Below are 19,716 nucleotides of genomic sequence, written 5' to 3'. Positions count from 1 at the left end.
CATGCCCCACACCTCAACAGTTTCTGGCTGCTTGGTTTTCCCTGGTGCTCAGCCAAGTGGAAAATGTCTCTCAAGACCGGACCACACATCTCACAGGGGTGGCTCTTCCGGGAAGACAGAGCTGCCTTGGACACGCTGGCCTGTGACACACCTACGGAAACGCTCTGTTCAAGGGGTGAGTCCGCATCCTCTGCTCCACAGCAGCAACCTGAACGCAAAGAAACTCTGATGAAATACATGGTGACTAACGTGAGGGGGTAAGCCCATCACACATAAGCACCTGTCTCGTGTACGCACGAGTTCATTAGATGCTTTACCAGACATGGGAGTTGCAATTCAGGTGGAGTAGTGCCCGCTCTGCGTTACTGGGCCCTGAGGTCAAAGCACTGTTGACAGCTCACTGGAAGGACAGAAAACTGGGGTTTGGTGCAAGGAAGAGAGCCTGGGTCCACAGCCTGTTTCTCTGCCCAAAGCATCCACGAGGTTTTTTCTGCTACTGATATTTAGCTGAGGAGGAGGCTGCTGAAAAATCCAATCACAAGAAATCTGTGGTTGTTCAAGGTCAGTTTAAGGACACAGGAACATTTCCCGGCAAATGGGCAGAGGTGAATGTTGGAGAACGCAGGAAGGGCAGTGAGAGAAATGGGTAAGATGTGGAGGCCCGAGACAGCAATCACCCCTGCGCGGAAGTCACAGGACTACCAGCAGAGTAGAACCCACAAGTCCAAAACTGTCAACAGTGAAGAAGACAGGAACGAGGTGTGGCTGTTGGCAATGGCACCAAACTCCAGTTGAACAAAGGTGCCTCGTGTAATCTGAACACAGTCCTGCTATCACACCTCCCCAGCTGCCGTGAGCTCATCTGGTCATTCGGGATCGTGTGTGCATCCTCTGCTGCACAATGGACTCTTCCCTGTAAGCTGCAGCCGAGCAACGACAGGACACAGGGAGGGTAGAAATACTGAAGAAAGCTGGCCACGTGGACGGCCAGGAGTGTCCCAGGGCTACTCAGCACACCACAGACTCAGAAAAGCATTCTATGTGACTGATGTCTGCAGGATGGTAGAATACAGGATCCCACCTCACCCCAACAAAAAGCAATTCCACAGCTATCCATGAATGACGGTAGCCTCGGAGGGCTCAAGAGTCTAATCAAGACTGTCTAACACACAGTGAAGCATAAAACAGAGCACAAGCACACAGAAAGGATGACTGGAGATGGTATTAGCAGAGACATGTGGGGAGGGGTAGGAAATAGGGGCTAGGGGTGCCTGGGTGGCTCAGTCTGTTAAGCGTCTGACTTCGGCTTAGGTCATGATCTCATAGTCCATGGGTTCGAGCCCTGTGTTGGGCTCTGTGTTGACAACTAGCTCAGCGCCTGGAGCCTGTTTCAGATTATGTCTCCCTCTCTCTTTGACCCTCCCATGCTCACACTGTAGAAATAAATAAAACATTAAAAATTTTTAAAAAATGGAAATAGAGGGGCGCCTGGGTGGCTTAGTCGGTTAAGCGTCCGACTTTCGCTTAGGTCATGATCTCGCGGTTCGTGGGTTCGAGCCCCGCGTCGGGCTCTGTGCTGACTGCCAGCTCAGAGCCTGGAGCCTGTTTCAGTCTGTGACTCCCTCTCTCTCTGACCCTCCCCTGCTGACGCTGTCTCTCTCTCTCCTAGAAATAAATAAAACATTAAAAAAAATTAAAAAAAAAAAAAATGGAAATAGAGGCTGGGGCATCTTTATCAGCCACCAGGTGGGTGCTACTGCGCTCCCTGCTCTGCAAAGATTTCTGCTGCCTGCTCCACAGAGGACACTGGCAACCATGTCACTGATCTCCTAAATCAGGAAGCAAAGAAATCTTGAAAACAAAAATCAGAACTGAAGGCAGCACATTTCTGATTTCAAACAAAATTACAAAGCTAGAGTAATCAGAACAATATGGCACTGGCATAAAAATAGTCCAGTGCAACAGAATAAAGAGCTCAAAGGTCAAACTATACATATAACTAACTGATTTTTGGCAATTTTGCCAAGAGTACTCTGCAGAAAAAATAAATTGTTATTGTTGTTGTGAAATCTGAATATCCAAATGAAAAAAATAATGTACAGGATCTCCATCTTATGGCACTCATGGAAATAAACTTGCAATTAATTAAAAATTTCAACATATGACATCAAACTCTAAAACTCTTAGAAAAAAATCTAGGAAAAGTCTCCTTAACTTCACTGCTGCCAATTTTTTTTTTGATATGACATCAAAAACACACACAAGAAAATCAAAAAGAAACAAGTAGGATTATAATAAGTTGAAAAGTAGAAGCAGAAGACAGAGAAAAGGAGACAATTGGCCAATAAGGGCTCAGAGCACTAATCATCAGGAAATGCAAATCAAAATAATAAGCTATATGGGGTGCCTGGGGGGCTCAGTTGTTTTATGCATACTCTTGATTTCTGCTCAACACTCAGTGTGGAGCCTGCAGAAGATTTTTTCCCCCTTGCTTATATGTGCTATCTCTATCACTCTCTATCAAAAACAAAGCAAAACAAAAAACTCCCACAAGGTATCACCTTATACTTGTTAAAATGGCTATTACCAAAAACACAAGAGGTGACACGTTCGTAACGATGTCGAGGAAAAAGAACCCCTGAACCCTGTTGATGGGAATGTAAATCAAGGAAGTCAGTATGGAAAATAATAGGAAGGACTCACACCAAAAATTTAGAATCGAGCTACCATATGGCCCACCACTTCCATTTCTAGGTATGTATCCCTAGGAAACAAAATCAGAATCTACACAAAGTGTCTTCACACCCACATCCACTGCACTATTATTCACAACAGTATATACAGGGAAACATGATTAAGTATGCATGAGTGGGTAAGTGACAACACTTAGTACACACACAAGTGCAGGAATATTCAGCCATAAAAAAAGAAGGCAAAATGGGCACTTAACACAACACAGATGAACACGAAAAGCTTACTCTAAGTGAAATAAACCACACAGGACAAGACAAATACTGCATGGTATTTTATTTGGATAGTCTTTCAAAATATTCGAACTCAGAGACAGAAAGTAGATTGCCAGAAGCTCAGGACTGGGGGAAATGGGGAGATGATGGTTATGGGTACACACTTTCATTTAAAAGATGAGTAAGTTTGAGGATTTAAATGATACCATGTTGACTACACATGTCAATACTGTACTATAACTTAAAATTTGCTGAGAATAGACAAGCTTTCTCACCACCAGCCTGAAAAAGGTAATTATGTCAAGTAATCACTGCATTGACCACCTTCATTTTGGTAATAATTTCATAATGTTTAAGTATATCAATTTATCTTATACTTGCAGGGGTGCCTGGGTGGCACACTGTCTCTCTCAGAAATAAGGACATTAAAAAAATTAAAAAATAATAATATACTTGCAATAGTATAATTTTATTTGTCAATCAAACCTCAACAGTGTTGAATGGAGAAGGGCAGGCAGAAGAAGAAATGTAAACACTATAAGAAAAACCACACAAAATAGTCTTGAGAAGTAGCCCATAGTCCACTGAAGTACTGATCAAGCTAATGCCTGCATTTTCCAGCATAGGCAGGCACAAGAAAATGTCACCAAAGGGAAGAGATCAAAACCTGGGCCACAGAAATGGCATAGATCGGGACACACTGACCCACCCAGGGAGAGGGCAAGCAAGGTGCAATCCATCCACCTCAATTACTGACTACCAAACTCGAATCTTACCCTATGAGGGTTCGGACAGAGGGCACTGGGCTGCAAGGGCAGAGACAGAGGGCAGGCCAACAACGCAGCCCTACCAGCAAATGCAGCCAGGAAGGAAGCTGGCGAAGCAAGCAAGGCCCACCGTCCACACCTGAGAATGAAAAGCCATCGCCTGGGAATGGCAGGAGGAAGTGCATAGAGGGAAGGGGAGGTAAATGAGAATACAGGGCCCAGTCCAGGTCACTGGGGAGGGGGAGGGCCTTACCCAGGGAGGATATAAGTGTAAAGTTCTCCAGCATCACATCATAGTACAGCCGTCTCTGAGCCTCATCCAGAAGGCTCCATTCCTTGGAGGAGAAGTAGATGGCAATGTCCTCAAAGGTCACATCACCCTGTCAGAAAGGGACAGATGAAACCATGAACGTTCTCTCTCTGAGAACCCACAATCCAACCCCTCACACATACACCCCATTCTCCCCCAGACACCCCAGATCCTACCTCAGACTAAATACCAGGTCCTGGTGCCACTGAAGCCACTGTCTCCTCACCTTCCCACCAATCGCTGTGCTCAATCCACAGCAGTAAGAGGCAGGGCTGGGGCACAGAGGCAATCTGCGGTCCGGGGTTGGCCTGCAAGTGCCACCCTTTCTGCCTGGAAATTCTGGTGGAGTCTCCCAGAATGTGGCCTCAAACACAGCCAATTACAGACCCACCTGGACCAGTCAGTCTTCAATACCAGGGCCCTGAGGCCCTAAGCTCACACTCACACTCCCTCTCCACGTGAGCAGGACTGCGGTCTGCATCTCCCTCACACCTTCAGACCCCACAGCTGCGCCCCCACAGCTCCCTGCCCCACACCAAAGGATGCCCCCTGGACGCACACTTGTACCTGTCACATGACATCCAAAGGATGTGTGACAAATTCAAACAGGTTCCACTACAACCCCACCACTCTCATGGATCCCAACTGAGGGAAAGTCTCAAACGCTGCTGAGAAGGGCCCCTCGCCTGCCTGGGATCCTGGCCTCAGGGACGCACACCCACAGACACATGTCAACTTCAGAGGCTCACAGTCCCTCTAATACTTCTGTGTTGCCCATGCTGTTCCTTCAACGGTCCCAACCCTCCCCTCTGCACTGAACCTTTGTGGAAACCCCAGCCCTAAGGGGCTCCCTGGCAGGCACAGAGACGCACAAATGACCACACCTGCCCCAGACCTTATCCACCAGCAAGACTTTGAAACGGCCCCGACACCATAAAAACCCACCACAAAATTCTGGGAAGCCCTACACCTCTGAATAAAGAGCAGCCCGGTCTCGCTCTCACCTTGTCTCAGTTACTCCTGGGTGACCTCAGCCTCTCTTGTGCCATCATCCCACGGAAGCCTGACCCATCTATCTGCCAGATCACGCTCTCTCCTCCACCTGTGCCCGCACGGCCCAGCAACCCAACCAGGTGCTGAGCCAGAGAACCACGCTTCAGCGCGATTCCCAAAGGCCCTCTGACCTACTAATACCAGTGCCGCGACACTCTGCCTCCCTTCCTCAACGTGACCCAAACCTCCACCCCGGGCCACACAACAGCCATCGCTTTTCAAGGTCTCCATCCTGAAACGCTCCCCCGGCTCCCCGATATGTCCTGTCCAGCTGCCCTCTTGATGCCACAACTCACGCTCCTTCGAACACTAAGCTCTAACGAGGTCTCGAAACAACTTAGGGGATCTCCACGGACGATCAGCCTGCCACCTTCCATCCCGCTGATGGGAGCTTCCATCCCTTCAGCTACTAAGACCTGTGAAAATGAATGACGAAAACCTCACTACAGTGGGGCTGGGAGGACGCAGCTGGGGGAGCTCTCACCCCCCGCCGCCATGAGCAATGCAGACCCAACAGGAAGAGACACTCGGCCTTCGATGGGGAAGCTACTTTACTTGTCCAGAGGGGAACAGACCAGCTTTCCGGACCATCCCACCCAACAGCTCAGCCGATGGGAAGCCGCCATACTCTGACTTCCCATTTACTCTCATGGACTTGTTTGTAGTTTTTAACAGCCTTCCCAGCTTAGCCCCTTCCCCTTTACAAAAGCCTACCTCTCTGTGTCCTCCACACTGGCCTACTGTTCAGCCTCAGCTCGTTTGTTTGCAGATTGCAGTTCTCTTTCATTCCCAAAAAACTCGTTTTTGCGCGTCAATTAAGTGGCCGTTTATGCCTTAAAGTTAAAGGATCAAAAGGCCTCCTGTATTCCGGGACTCCTCCCTTTCCCTCGTCACCTGCGACGCCCCAAATTTGGCTTGGCCCTTCTCACCCACGGAGCCAAAATTCAATCGCTTCTCTGACATCCACGGTGGCCATTCTGGTCCATCAACGAAAACATACAGCCGTGCAGGCACCTCCTCCCGCGCTCCCTGTCCCCTCGCTCCCCCCGCAGTGTGTCCTCTCCGCAGCCAGACGAAGCCTATTTACACCTGGGTTACACCGCCGTCACTGCCGCCAGAATGGACGGACCGGTCAGGCAGCCAGGTGACAGGCCTCACTGGCGCCGCTGCACCTTGTGTTCGCTGAAAGGACGGAGACCTGCTGGACCCTGCTGGTGGCGCCGGCCCCTCCCCTGCAGCCCCTATACCAGCCGGCCCCTCCCCTGCAGCCCGCTCCCGCACCCCTCACGCTGGCGCTCAGACATGGGGTCCCCGCCCGAGTCCCTTCCCGTCCCCGACACCGCGACCCGGGCCGCAGGGATGCGAGCAGGCGCAGGGCACTGGGGCCTCGACCGTCTAGGTGGGAGAAGGGCGGGGAAGGCCTGGGGGCCGGGCTTGTACCTGAGCCGGGTCCCTGGGCGCGGCCGCTGCCATCGGACTCGTGTGGGAAAACCGACACTGCGGCCCGCGGTCCCGTTCCGGCCCCAGCGCTGAACAGCCCAGGAGCGTCAGCGAGTCGCGACCCCCAGTCTATGTGGCGGGGATGTCGCCTCCCCTCGTGCTTTCTCAGTTTGTCACTTCAACTCGGAAACTCCGATCCCGAACCTTAGAGGGTGGACAGATCTAAGGAAAAGCCAAAAGTCGTCCGAGGCGGTGGAGCAGGAAGTCCCGCCCCCAGCGGCTGCGCACGCCTGAAATCCCTCACCCTGTTCTCTCATTGGCTCCTTGTTATGTCCTCTGTCCAGACTCTTCCGGGTACGGTAGTTCCCCGGCGCACTCGCCGCCACCATAAATGCGTTCTGCATCCTGGAGCTTTGGACGCTAGGCGCTTAGAGAGCCGCTGGGAACTGCTGGTCCTACGCATGGGGAACTGTTTTGTACCTTGTTAAAGACAGAGAAGAACCCTGATTTCACACTCCGTGAAGCTCAATCAGCTTCCAAAGGAGATTATTTTAAGTGTTCCCAAATCCTCTTCCTGAGGTAAATGACACATCATTCAACCTTGTACAGAACTTCAGAAATCAAAGGAGTCTGTGCGTAGCTCCTCAGCTGAGGAGTCTAGCAAGCTCTTCAAACGCTTGCAGCCTGAAGCCTTAGAGTCAGTTTTGTAATCGGTTAGGAACAATAGAAAAGTTCCTTTTAACAACATAAATTCAGCCCAGTGCATTTTAAGGGTCTTTTGCCTTTATTCATTGATTTGTGAATTGGGCAGCATCACATCTAGCAAGTAGAGGGAAGCTCCACAGGGCTATAGAAAGGAAAAGGTGTTTAAAGGTCGGACAAAACCATCATAAACAATAAATGATTATGTCTTTTGAGGTCAACTTAATTGGGGGGACAAGTGGGTCTTATTAGAAGAATACCTTGTCTTTCTTTGGGCGATGGAGAGGACACATTCATGTGGCTAATTACCTTTTTGGTGCTGACCACAAAATTCTTCACTTACCAGTGGAAACAGTTTCTGGGGGTACAACGAGTTTAGGTATTATGCCCAGGTTTGGTGAAATGACCTAGCAGAAGTGACTCCATCTGGGGTCTCTGGTTTCCTTTGTCACACCCCATCCAGGTCTGTGACAGGAAAGAAGGAAGATGAACTGCAGGCCACCCTGAATTAAGTGGACAATGAGGAGGTCAGCGTCTGGTTCCACAAAACCCTTCATTTACCTGTATAGTGATTGTTCCCATCTATTTAGGAACACTTTTATCCATATATTTCTTACTCCATGTTCTCAGATATACTCAATTCCTTATAGGAGTTTGACATCAATCTCAAACAGAGAGCAACTTAATTGTTGGTAGTTTTGGTACCGAACACAAGTTGCCATTTTAGTTGGAGTGAGTGTGCAAATGGAGAATCAGAAACTAATGATCTCATCTCCTTGCTGGGAAGTGAATCTCATTTCTTCAGGCACTGGCAGTAGGAATTGAAATTATCTAGAAAATCAGATGTGAAGTGCCCATTTCAAAATATATATATGTATATATATATATATATATNGATGCGGGGCTCGAACCCACGAACCGCGAGATCATGACCTAAGTCGGACGCTTAACCGACTAAGCCACTCAGGCGCCCCAATGAAGTGCCCATTTCAGAAAGCAGTTCATAACATTTATCTATTGGTTTAAAGACAGTGGCAGACATACCTATGGGCAAACCCACATTCCATCTCCCGGCACATCAGTAAAGACCAAAAACAGAACTTTTATTTTATTTTTTAGATGTTTATTTTTGAGGGCACAACCAGGTGAGGGATAGAGAGGGCATTACGGGATCCAACGCAGGCTCTGTTCTGACAGCAGTGAGCGCTACGTGGGGCTGGAACTAAGGAACTACAAGATCATGACCTAAGCTGAAGTTGGACAGTCTAATGAGTGAACCTTGGAACTCACAGAAATCTTAGAAGAAGGCTCTGTGTGGTCTGAGAAAGGTTAGAATCAAACAGAGCATGTGACTGTGCCAGACCAATATGCTTGGACTTTGTGAGGCTTTTATCTCCAAAATGTGAATTTTCATTCCTGCAGACATTGAGCAAATACTACTGTCCAGCTTAAAAATAAATAGCCAGTTATTTTACTAGCAAACAGAGTTTATTTAGGAATATCAGAGGAATTTCAGCAGGCAAGTGTCCACAGGGAAGTGTCAAGAGATGCAGGCAAAGTCAGTTTTTATGAGGTAAGGAGGAGACTGGGGAGTGTTGCTTTCAATGAAAGTTTACTGAGGAACAGCAGGGTGAGGCTGTGGCAGATATTCCTTGGCTGCATGCTTTTATTAGTGTGTCCTCGTGGGGGCAAGGAAAGACCATCCTGCTTTTTATTAAAGGCAGGAGACTAACTTCCTACTCGGAACGTATCCTGCTTTGTCAAAATAAAAATTATATTCCTTCCTGCTGCAGACTATGTCCTACCAGCATGAGAGCTCCCTCATTTCATCCTCCTGACTCCATTTTTAAAGAGATTTCCTTTACTAATTTTCACACTACTTTGGAGAGAGACCTAAAGAGGACATTTCAGGTACTTGGAATAGTTAAAATGGGAAAGAACTTGCAATGTCATGTTTAGGGTCACCTGGCTGTATCAGTCAGTTAAGGGTCAGACTTCTGATTTCAGCTCAGGTCATGATTTCAGGGCTCATGAGACTGAACCCCTGCACTGACAGTGCAAAGGCTGCTTGGGATTCTCTTTCTTCCTCTCTCTATCGCTGCCCTGCTACTCTCTCTGTCTCTCTCAAAATGAATAAGTCAACTTAAAAATTGTCATGTTTATTCACTGTCTTAACAAATTTGCATTGTGCACATTCTGGGTTTTCAGGAACTTTTGGTAGATGTGTGGGAGAAATGCAGAGAGAAGACAAGCAGTCCCATTGTCATGTGGCTTTTATTATGTTCAGGGAAAACACAGGAAACCTGAAAGCAGAAATGCTAAGTTATATTGTATGTTAGAATGTGGCAGATGCGATGAAAAGAGGAGAGGTGATTTTCTGAGAAGAGGGGATTGGATGTAATATTACATTGCACAGTGAGGAACTCCTTTTTTTTTTTTTTTTTTAAAGTTTATTTCTTTTGAGAGAGAGAGAGAGTGGGGGGGTCGCAGAGAGAGAGAGGAAGAGAGAAGAGAATCCCAAGCAGGCTGTGCACTGACAGACTTGGGTCTCAAACACATGAACCGTGAGACCATGACCTGAGCCAAAATCAACAGCCAGATGCCCACTGGACTGAGCCACCCAGGCGCCCTATGCAAGGAACCCCTTCTTAATAAGAGCAAGGATGAGTCATGTGGGTTTTAATCTTTTTAGTTCTTTTAAAAGATAAAGTTGGGGGCACCTGGGTGGCTCAGTCGATTAAGCATCCGACTTCAGCTCGAGTCAAGATCTCACGGTTCATGGGTTCGAGCCCTCCGTCTGGCTCTGTGCTGACAGCTAGCTCAGAGCCTGGAGCCTGTTTCAGATTCTGTGTCTCCCTCTTTCTCTGACCCTCCTCTGCTCAAGCTGTCTCTCTCTCTCTCTGAGAGTTAAATAAAAAACATTTTTAAAAAATTTAAAAGATAAAGTTGATGTGGTTTTGGAGTGGTGGTGAGGGTCCAGAGCCGATGGCCAAGAAAGAATTCTTAAGACATCTTTGGTGCCAAAAGGTGAGTTTATGAAAGCATGGGGACAGGGCCTATGGGCAGAAAAAGCTGCACCGGGCCTGTGAGGAGTCACTAGTTATATACTATAGAGTGGGGGAGGTAAAGGCAAAGGAGGTTTCTGGAAGAACTTTCCTAGGCTACAGGAAACACATAAGTTAAGGGAGGCCTGGTTATTGTCAAGCTAAGGTTGTTTTTTCCTCAGTAAGACATTAACATTAAAATGGTAGGAGTTCCTGTAGGAATGCTTTTCTCTGCCTCAAGTCTTTGTCAATGGGTGCAGATCATAAAGAAAGTTAATTGCGTTTGCCAAATCCTTCTTGCCATGTTGTCCCCATCACTATGGAAAGGAGGATGATGTTGGGGCTTTGGGAACCTGAGTCTATGGGTTTCTGGAGGCTGGACAAGATTGCCTTTTTCTTGTAATTGACTTAGACAGTTGTAAACTGATTAATACTCACATCCTGCATGACTATCATCTCTATCAGTTAGCCGTTTGTTGTTTCCTTCTGTTAGCTTAGGGCAGTCAGGAATGCCTGAGGAGCGTCACATATATCCCCATGGGGTTAGCGAGTTGGGGGTGGGGGGGCAGGTTGCTGGCTTATGCTTTGCCCTCTGCTTGCCTTTGGCTCCCTGTTCAACTTGGTGTACACTGAAATTTTGAAGACTGCATTTGAGCAAACAGCAAATACATTTCGGCAGCATCAGACCAAACTTAGGGGAAAGGCTTTTGTATACAAAAATGGGAAGCAAAGCAGAGAAGTTGCATGATTGGCTATAGCTTAAGGAATTGCCTTATTCGGGAAAGCCTAGTTAGCTGCTTGTGACTGGGTGTTCTTAGGTTTCAATTTCTTAGCCTAGAAGCATTTACAAGATTTGCTTGAGATTAGGTTTCAGTTTGTTTATGTAGGTGGCTAGGGTGACGTGGGAGTGTGGGGCAAGCTGAGGGCGAAGTACAGTAGGCTAACAGTACTCCCCCCCACCTTACCAGGTGGGTACGTGGGACATTCCTCAGGCACTCCTGGCTACCCAGGGACAAAGGAAAGGACAGAAAACAAATGGTTAAACTGATAGACTCTCCATCAGTTTACAAATATCATAGTATATTTTTTTTAAAAAGCAATCTTATCAATAGCCTAATCTCCAGAAACCTATAGACTCAGTCTCCTGGATCCCCAACATCACCCTCTGCTCCATAGTGATGTGAGGAACAAAAGCAAAAAGGAAATGGCAGATAAAATCAAATCTCCTTATAACCTACAGCCCGTTGACAGATACTTGAGGCCAGGAAAGTAAAATGTTTCTCCAGGAACTCGCTATTGTCTTAATGTTAATGCTTTGCTAGGGGGAAAAACAACCTTAGCATGACAATAGCTGGGCCTCCAGTAGCTTGTGAGTCTTTAGCTTATGAAAGTCTCTTTGGAAATTTCTCTTTTGATTTTAACCTCCCCCCGCCCAACACAAACCAAACTCCAAAGTATTTAACCAGTCATTCTACACAAACCCAGCGCATCTCTTTCTGCCCATGGGTCTTGTCCCTGTGCTTTGATAAAATCACGTTTTGATACTTCAAGAATTCTTTCTTGGCCTTTGGCTCTGGACACCACGAACCCCATGATCACCCCAAAAACTCATCATATGGCGCCCAACGTGTGGGGCTATAAGTAATTTCAACTGGACTCCGAGCTTCGATGCAAACTTGGTAAGTACTTTCTCTTTTTTCCTTTACTCTCATTTTCGGGGCCTTTCGAGGAGTATGGTCTTATTTGAACATTTTCTTATCAATTGCTCAGGCTGCCATCCTCTAGCCCGTGTGGCTACTCTATGTGGAGGAGAAAGCCCGCCTTTTGGCTAGAAGTTAGTCCCCGGGCCGGAATGGTAATAAGACCCAGAAACTTGACTCCCTATCTTTTTCCTGTCCTTTTACAAAGTTGTACGTCTTGGGCACAGGACAGCCACCCAAGTCATCAGGATGGCTGCCAATCTCAAGACTCCCATGTAAAGTGTCCTCCTCATCAGTCTAACGTGATCCCCTCCACATCCCTGGTCTAACCTCTTCTGGTGGCAGGACCCCCACTGAGACCTGGCCAAAACCAGTACCCAATTGAATTAAAACCCAACAAGGGACCATTTCCTAGAAAGTTGGCTGTAAAGATTATATGTGTTGGAACGTCATCGCTTAGATCTGATGGATTCCTGTCTTTACTGTTTTTGTTCGATGTCCTCTACTAACTACTAAAGTTACAAAATTGGGTAATTCCTGCATGTAACATTTTCCCAATATTTTCCACGGGTTAACAACAGTGGTTACTTGGCCTTCTCAGCAAGGCAAACTTGGTCCATATGCTGGCACCCATTTGTAGCCTAGGATGCAATGGGGAGGTAGAGGGATGCTGGTGTCCCTTCTTCAGGGGCCGTTGGTTGGCGGGTCAGTGATCATGGTGACTTCATTTGAGGGATGCCTCAGTTCTTTATGACGCTAAGAACCTCTGACATATCCTGTGTGTGGAACACCACCTAGGAGTCAGGGGGGATCTTCGTCGTAATGAACTTTCTCTACTTTTCTCACTCTANACTTGTGGGGATGAGCACTGGGTGTTATGTGGAAACCAACTTGACAATAAACTATTTGTAAAAAAAAATTCTGCTTTTCTTTAAAAGACAAAGTTTTCTTGGACTTTTGATCTGCTCTTGATAAGAATAATGTAAACAAATGAGTTTTTCTCTTTTGTCTGCCAGGAAAACCAAAGCTTTATGTTTTGTCTTTATAAGGTCTTTGATTACTTAAAGTGAAAACTTCTCAATGTTAAACCAGTGAAGTTTTGCTAACAACTATATAAACCTACGTATTAGCCTTTGGAATCGCTTATTGCTACCTTGGTTAAATAAATAATTTTAGATTTGTAATGATCTGTAATCCTATTTAGGATGTATTTTATAACTTTCTAAGGTTTTAACAAACTTCCCAGGAGTTAAGTTGTAAATGAAGCCCTTTTGATCAATCAACTTATTTGGTAAGTTAAATTACTTGGAAAAAGCACTGTCAAATAATGGTAAACCTTAGGTTATATTGTATACAAGCAAATGATATAAATGCTCAAATACATATGCAATCCCTAAAGTTTCAATATGATTTGGTTATAAGGTAATCATTTGATATTTTGATTATGTTATGTGACACAGAAGTCACCAAATTTCCTTCTCACTTGCATCATAATGAACTCTTATCAGATCTTTAGCAATGTCCATTTCTGAGATTTTGTCATTTATATTGTTCTCATGCTCTCACAAAACATATATCATCTTCAAGAAGATTCATAAAAAGGACTTTTAGGACAAACACAGGTATTTGACATCTTTAAAAACCTAAAACTAAAATGGGTAAGAATTTCCAGAATGAAAAAGCTACATTCAAACTGAACAAGAATTAGTAACATGGCACTTAATGAACTAAGGAAGATTACAGTTTTGTGACTCTTGTTGGAATCTCTAATGTTTGCTCTTCCAGAGTAAGGAAAGTTTCTCTTAAGATATCTATGATATACAGGAATGTGATACTCATTTGTCAAAAAGTATTGAACTTTTCTCTCTACCTAAACCCTCTGAAATTCACAAACTCAGTGAGTGTTCTTTCTTCCATGGCAATCATACTTATTTGCATAAGTTCAATAAGAAACTGTTCATCTTGTAACAGGACACCACTGGGAATAACGGTTATTTTACCAAGGCTTTGGCTGGAATGTCATATTTGAGAGACATGCATAGACTCAGATATGACCATACAGCTCTAAGGAACTTTATGAAACATGGAGCCATAAATTTGGAAATGTGAGCCTGAAACCTTGCTTACAGAGTTCCCAGCAGCCTTACCAGGTGAATAAAGAATGTCACATCCTAGCACATGAGGAACGTCAGGATATGTTGGGGACCTCATGAGGAGCAATTTGCACAATTCTACAAGTATTGTAGGCATGTGTGATGGCAAGTACTTGGCTTCTGATCTGGAGAGCTACTAAAAATTCAATCTGGAGATTCCTTACAAAAGTTTCCAGCAAAGCAAACTTTATTTTTTTAAAAATTTTTTTGTTTAATGTTTTATTTATTTCTGAGATAGAGACAGCGTGAGTTGGGGAAGGTCAGAGAAATAGGGAGACACAGAATCTAAAACAGGCTCCAGGCTCTGAGCTAGCTGTCAGCACAGAGCCCGACGCAGGGCTCAAACCCATGAACCATGAGATCATGACCTGAGCTGAAGTCGGACTCTTAACCAACTGAGCCACCCAGGTGCCCCCCAGCAAAGCAAACTTTAAAACACCAATATGATCAGTTGCTGTTCTTGCAGAGCTTATGTAAATAAGTAGGCCAAGTTTTTAAAACTGGACTTGTTCTACAATTAATCTTGATTTGGCTATCCCTGGAAATGAGGGTTTTTAGAGAGAAAAACTATGTTTCAATAATGCACCTTTATGGATGTTAAATTATAGTTTTGATTGTGTTTAAATGTTGTTTGCCTAAACTAGACAACTTGAGGTAAACTTCACAATAGCACAAGTATGGACAATCTTTTTGCTTCATGTTCTGTGGGGGTAATAATAACCCATGGGCATATGATTATTTAAACAACTGAAAAGTGGGAAGGATTCCCCCAACAATTGTATGTAAAGACTTTTATCGCTGTAAGCCTACCAATAGAGAAAGACTATAGTGTTTTATTAAATTATTCATTTTGAGGCCAGGTTAATCCATAAATCTCTAAGTAAATATGCAAACCATATCCTCCCTAAACCTGATCTGACAGCTACTAGAAGTCCAAACCATTTAAACCCAAAAGACCTGGTTTATTAAAAAGATTGAAAGTCGGGGCGCCTGAGTGGCTTAGACGGTTAAGCGTCCGACTTTCGCTTAGGTCATGATCTCACGGTTCATGGGTTCGAGCCCCGCGTCGGGCTCTGTGCTGACTGCCGGCTCAGAGCCTGGAGCCTATTTCAGAGTCTGTATCTCCCTCTCTCTCTGACCCTCCCCTGCTCATGCTGTCTCTCTCTCTCTCCTAGAAATAAATTAAAAAAAATAAAATAAAAAATAAAAAAAAAAATAAAAAGATTGAAAGTCTAATACAGCAGGGGATTTAACTCCAAAGTGGAAGGGCACCTACCAGGTCATATTGAGTACTCCCATTGCAGTAAATTAGAGGAGCACTCTTCATAGGCTCCTATATCTAAAGTAAAACCTGCACCCCTTTTACAAAAAATCAATGAAAGGGGCGCCTGGGTGGCTCAGTTGGTTGAGTGTCTAACTTCGCTCAAGTCATGATCTCATGGTTCGTGGGTTCGAGCCCCATATTGGGTTCTGTGCTGATGACTCAGAGGCTGGAGCCTTTTTCAGATTCTGTGTCTCCCTCTCTCTCGCCTCCCCACCCCCACACCCTGTCTCTCTCTGTCTCAAAAATAAGCATTAAAAACAAAACAAAAATCAATGAGCAAACTAATGTGCCTTCTCATTCCTGTGAGCCTTAAACTTCTCTTATGATGGTTGTACCTTTCTTTTTCATTCTCTTTTCCTCAATTTATACTAACAATGTAATGTTAGCCTCCTTACAATGGGCCATTCAAAAGGATCACCACAAACATTTGAGTTACAAACCAGAAAGACCAATATGATTCTTGCTGCCTGGTCCCACTTCCATCTGAGGATGCTCCAAGCCTGACATCTAAAAAATCTCATTGGCAGCACTGGCAGACACTGGGTTTGTAATATGCTCTATCCATTAACCTATATTATTCTTGTTATAAAAATGCCTCTTATTAATTACCTAATTGCTTACTAAACAGGTAAGTACCTGTTGGCTAAACACCACCTGTTACACAGATAAGGTCTTAAGTGACTCTTAAGATAACATTATATTATTAAATGCTAAAATAACTCAAATGCATAAAATAGTTCTACAAAATAAAAATGGGATTAAATGTTTTAGCTGCTGCATAAGGTGGAATTTGTGCTCTCACAAAAACAATGTTGTATGTGCATTCCAGATTACCACAAAAATATTTCTGGATTTATTATTTTTTTTAAATTAATTTATTTTTAAAAAATATTTCTGGATTTCTAACTGACATGAATACTCAAACTGGTGCTTTAAACAATCCGTCTCTTTCCTTTAGTGATTGGTTAACCTCCTGGACTGGAGGATTTTTGTCAACTACCAAAGGACTTTTATTTGGGCTAATCTTTCTTGTTATTCTAATTATGTTTTCTCCAATGTATCTCTGCCTGGTGCCCAGAGTCCACCCCTGCAATAACTTCAAGCCAACAAATGATCTTTTCTCCTCGGGAGGTAAATACATGTTGTCCATGTTGGATTCAGCTGCCTCCATCTTTTGTAACTCCCCCATAGATTCCCCATGTGATCAGTGTTGACCCATAGGTAGGGACATATCTATGGCCCTCCTCGGCAGGAAGAAGCTACAGAAGATGAGACCTTCCAACTTCAACAACCTTAAAGATTTCAGGATCAAAAGTGTGGGACAAGCTGAGGGCAAAGTACAGGCTAACACCCTCCCCCCCCGCCCCAATTGGGTTATATGTGACCTTCCTCAAGCACTCCTGGCTACCCAAGATCAAAGGAAAGGGGAAAATAAATGGTTAACTGACAGATATCACAGTCATGCAAGATAAGAGTCTTCATCAGTTTACAAATATCATAGTAAATTACAAGAAAAAGGCAATCTTCTCAATAGCCTAATTTCCATAAATCTCTAGCTCCAATATCACCCTCCCCTCCATAGTGATGTGGGGAACAAAGGCAAGAAGGAAATGGTAGATAAAATTAAATTTCCTTATAACCAGCAGTCTCTTGACAAATACTGGAGGCAAATACAGAGTATAACATTTCTCCAGGAGCTCCCTATTGTCTTAATGTTCTGCTAAAGGGTAAAACAATGTTAGCTTGGGGGCACCTGGGTGGCTCAGTGCATTAAGCATCCGACTTAGGCTCAGGTCATGATCTCAGAGTTTGTGGGTTCGAGCCCCGCATCGGGCTGTTAGCTGACAGCTAGCCCAGAGCCTGGAGCCTGCTTCAGATTCTGTCTCCCTCTCTGACTCTCCCCTGCTCACCCTGTCTCTCTTTCAGAAATAAATAAAACACTGAAGAAAAAAAAAAAACAATGTTAGCTTGACAATAGCTGAGTCTCCATAAATCTGAGTCTTTAGATTATGAAAACCCCATTAGAACAGTGCCAGTGGCGCAATGGATAACGCCTCTCATTAGAAACTTCCTCATGACTTTACCTCCCCTGGTCCATAGTATATACCTAGTAACTCTTCACTACGCCAGTATAGCTCTTTATGCCCCTGGGAGTCCTGTCCCCATGCTATAATGAAATCTTTGCACCAAAGTCATCTCAAGATTTATTTCTTGGCCATCACCTCTGGACCCCAATCATTCCAAAATCCTATCATGTGTCTGTGTGTCTGTTAATTTCTGTTCCTATGTTACCAAAGGCCAAGTTCAGCTGCCCATCGCTTCAAAAGCCAATACTCAAGAGACAAGTTTTCAATGGAAAGGAATATGAGCTTTATTCAAGAGCGTGGCCACCTGAGGAGAAGGTGGACTTTTGTGCAAAGGCCAAGTCCAAGGTTTGTGTGTAACCCAGGGGGTTTTAATGGCATTTAGAGCAGTTAACCAATAAAGGGAGTACAGAGGTCCCTAACATTTCTTGACTGCATGCAGACTTGACAGTTGTAGCTATAGATGTTTTCACAGTGTTGGAAGGTTGTGAAGGGGGTCTGGTGACTTGGTACCTAGGGGTTGTGCTAGAAGTTCAGGTTTGTTTTGTGACATGCAGAAGTGCTAGTTCTTTCCACAAGAGAATGTTGGACCTTCAGATGAAAGGAGAAGGTTTAATCAATCGTGTGGGCTAAAGGTGTTTGTTAAATCTTAAAGATACTAGGTTGGCTGGAGGGCCCAAGGTAGCTTCCGCGTACAAAATGGTTTTTTTTAGTACTGAAAGAGGCCCAGGGCATCTCCCCTTTTGACCTCAAACTTCCTCCTTGGGTTCTTTCTAGCTTGTCTGTTGGCTAAGAAGGAAGATGTTGATGGAAAGCATTCCCTGATGGGAACCAAAACAACCCCTTCAAGCAATAAAGAGTGCCCCAAAACAGCAAGACCCCACCCAGGAGTGACTCCATGACAATGATCTACTTAGCTTTCACTGTCTCCCTGCAATGTACCCACCTACCTTTCCCCACCTTTTGCTTATAAAAACCTGGGTATGTTTTCATCACCTTGGAGTCAGTCTTTGAGAGGTTAGTAAACTGTGTTCCCTGTATTGGCCTCCTTGAAAGAGATTCCTATCCTGTTTCACCGTCACTTGGTTCTCTGCCTTGGGATTTTGTCATCGCCGAGTGGCCAAACTTAATCTGCTTGTGACCCCTAGGCTAGAGGCTCTTACACCCTGTACCCGACAGTAAAACAAACTCATAATTTGTTGATCAACCTGCACCTGAGGGGTTTTGCCTTAACATAATCTTGGACAGCCTAATCCAATGAGTTTAACCCAGACTTCACACCCCGAGGCCACCAGAGCGGTCACAATTGTGCAAGCGGAAAGAATCAAGAACTCACCTGTCGACTGGGCTGTGTCCATCAGGCGCCTCCTGGGTCAAGAATGGCCAGGGCTCGAGGAAACGCGTTGCCTTAGGGATCGACGAGGGGACCTTGGGCTCCACAGGACGTAGGGGGACTCAACCCAGCAGGTCCTTCCAAAATTGCATCCTGGGGTGCAGCCTCCCTCCAGGTGTCTCCTCTGACCCCGTGCCACTCCTGCCCATCTACACAGCCTGGTGGCCCCCTGCAGGCCCGTTCTGGGCTGATCCTCTGAGATGCGACCACAATCATGCATTGGTCCATGGAATAAAGGTCTCAGCAGGCTCCTACACTAAGGTACCAGACCTCTCTTTCTGGGAGACGCCCTCCTCTGCTTGGTCTGTTCTTCGGGTGGAGAGGGATGCCTGCACAGGTGGCTTGCCAAGGTGAGTCCCTGTCCCACTGGCTCCCAGTCCCCCCTGGAGAGGGGGAAGCAGAAAATGGCCACAGCATGCCCTCCCCCCGTCCCCAATCATCCCGTGTGGAGGGCTGGTAAGACAGCCTAGAGCCAGGATGAGATGCACGGAAGGCATACATCTTTGGGGAATGCAGTCAACTATTACTGCATTCCCCAAAGAATGCATAAAGAGTTAAATCACGCAGAGGCGATCACGAGAGGCGGAGAAGTCCTTCTAAAGTACTGGGTGGGATCTGAGGAAGCAATCTGAACCCAGTGGGTTTGCCTGACAACCTAGTCACCAGGAAGGAGAGGCCAGCCATATTTTCACTCATCCCTGAGGGTGTTTACGGAGATCCCTGCCCTCTGGCCAGTCAGGATTAGTCTCCTGTCCCTGAGGCTTGTGCAGACCTGCTGCC

General features: G+C 45.5%; 1 protein-coding gene across 1 annotated transcript in view; it reads right to left on the bottom strand.

The window, feature by feature from the left end:
* The window catches only part of LOC144230070 (uncharacterized), a 12,053-nt gene extending 5,283 nt beyond the window's left edge, over positions 1–6,770 (bottom strand). The window contains exons 1-2 of the mRNA XM_077762280.1: positions 6,537–6,770; positions 3,987–4,113 (exon numbers count right to left, since the gene is read on the bottom strand). Coding sequence (XP_077618406.1) covers positions 3,987–4,113; positions 6,537–6,569 — 160 coding nt within the window. The 5' untranslated portion in view covers positions 6,570–6,770. The remainder of the gene's footprint in view (positions 1–3,986; positions 4,114–6,536) is intronic.
* Positions 6,771–19,716: the final 12,946 nt, after the last annotated feature.

This window comes from Crocuta crocuta, unplaced genomic scaffold (assembly GCF_008692635.1).
Source record: "Crocuta crocuta isolate KB4526 unplaced genomic scaffold, BGI_CrCroc_1.0 scaffold370, whole genome shotgun sequence".
Lineage (NCBI taxonomy): Eukaryota > Metazoa > Chordata > Mammalia > Carnivora > Hyaenidae > Crocuta > Crocuta crocuta.
Note: the sequence above shows the minus strand (reverse complement) of the source record. Positions and strands in the feature narration are given on the sequence as shown.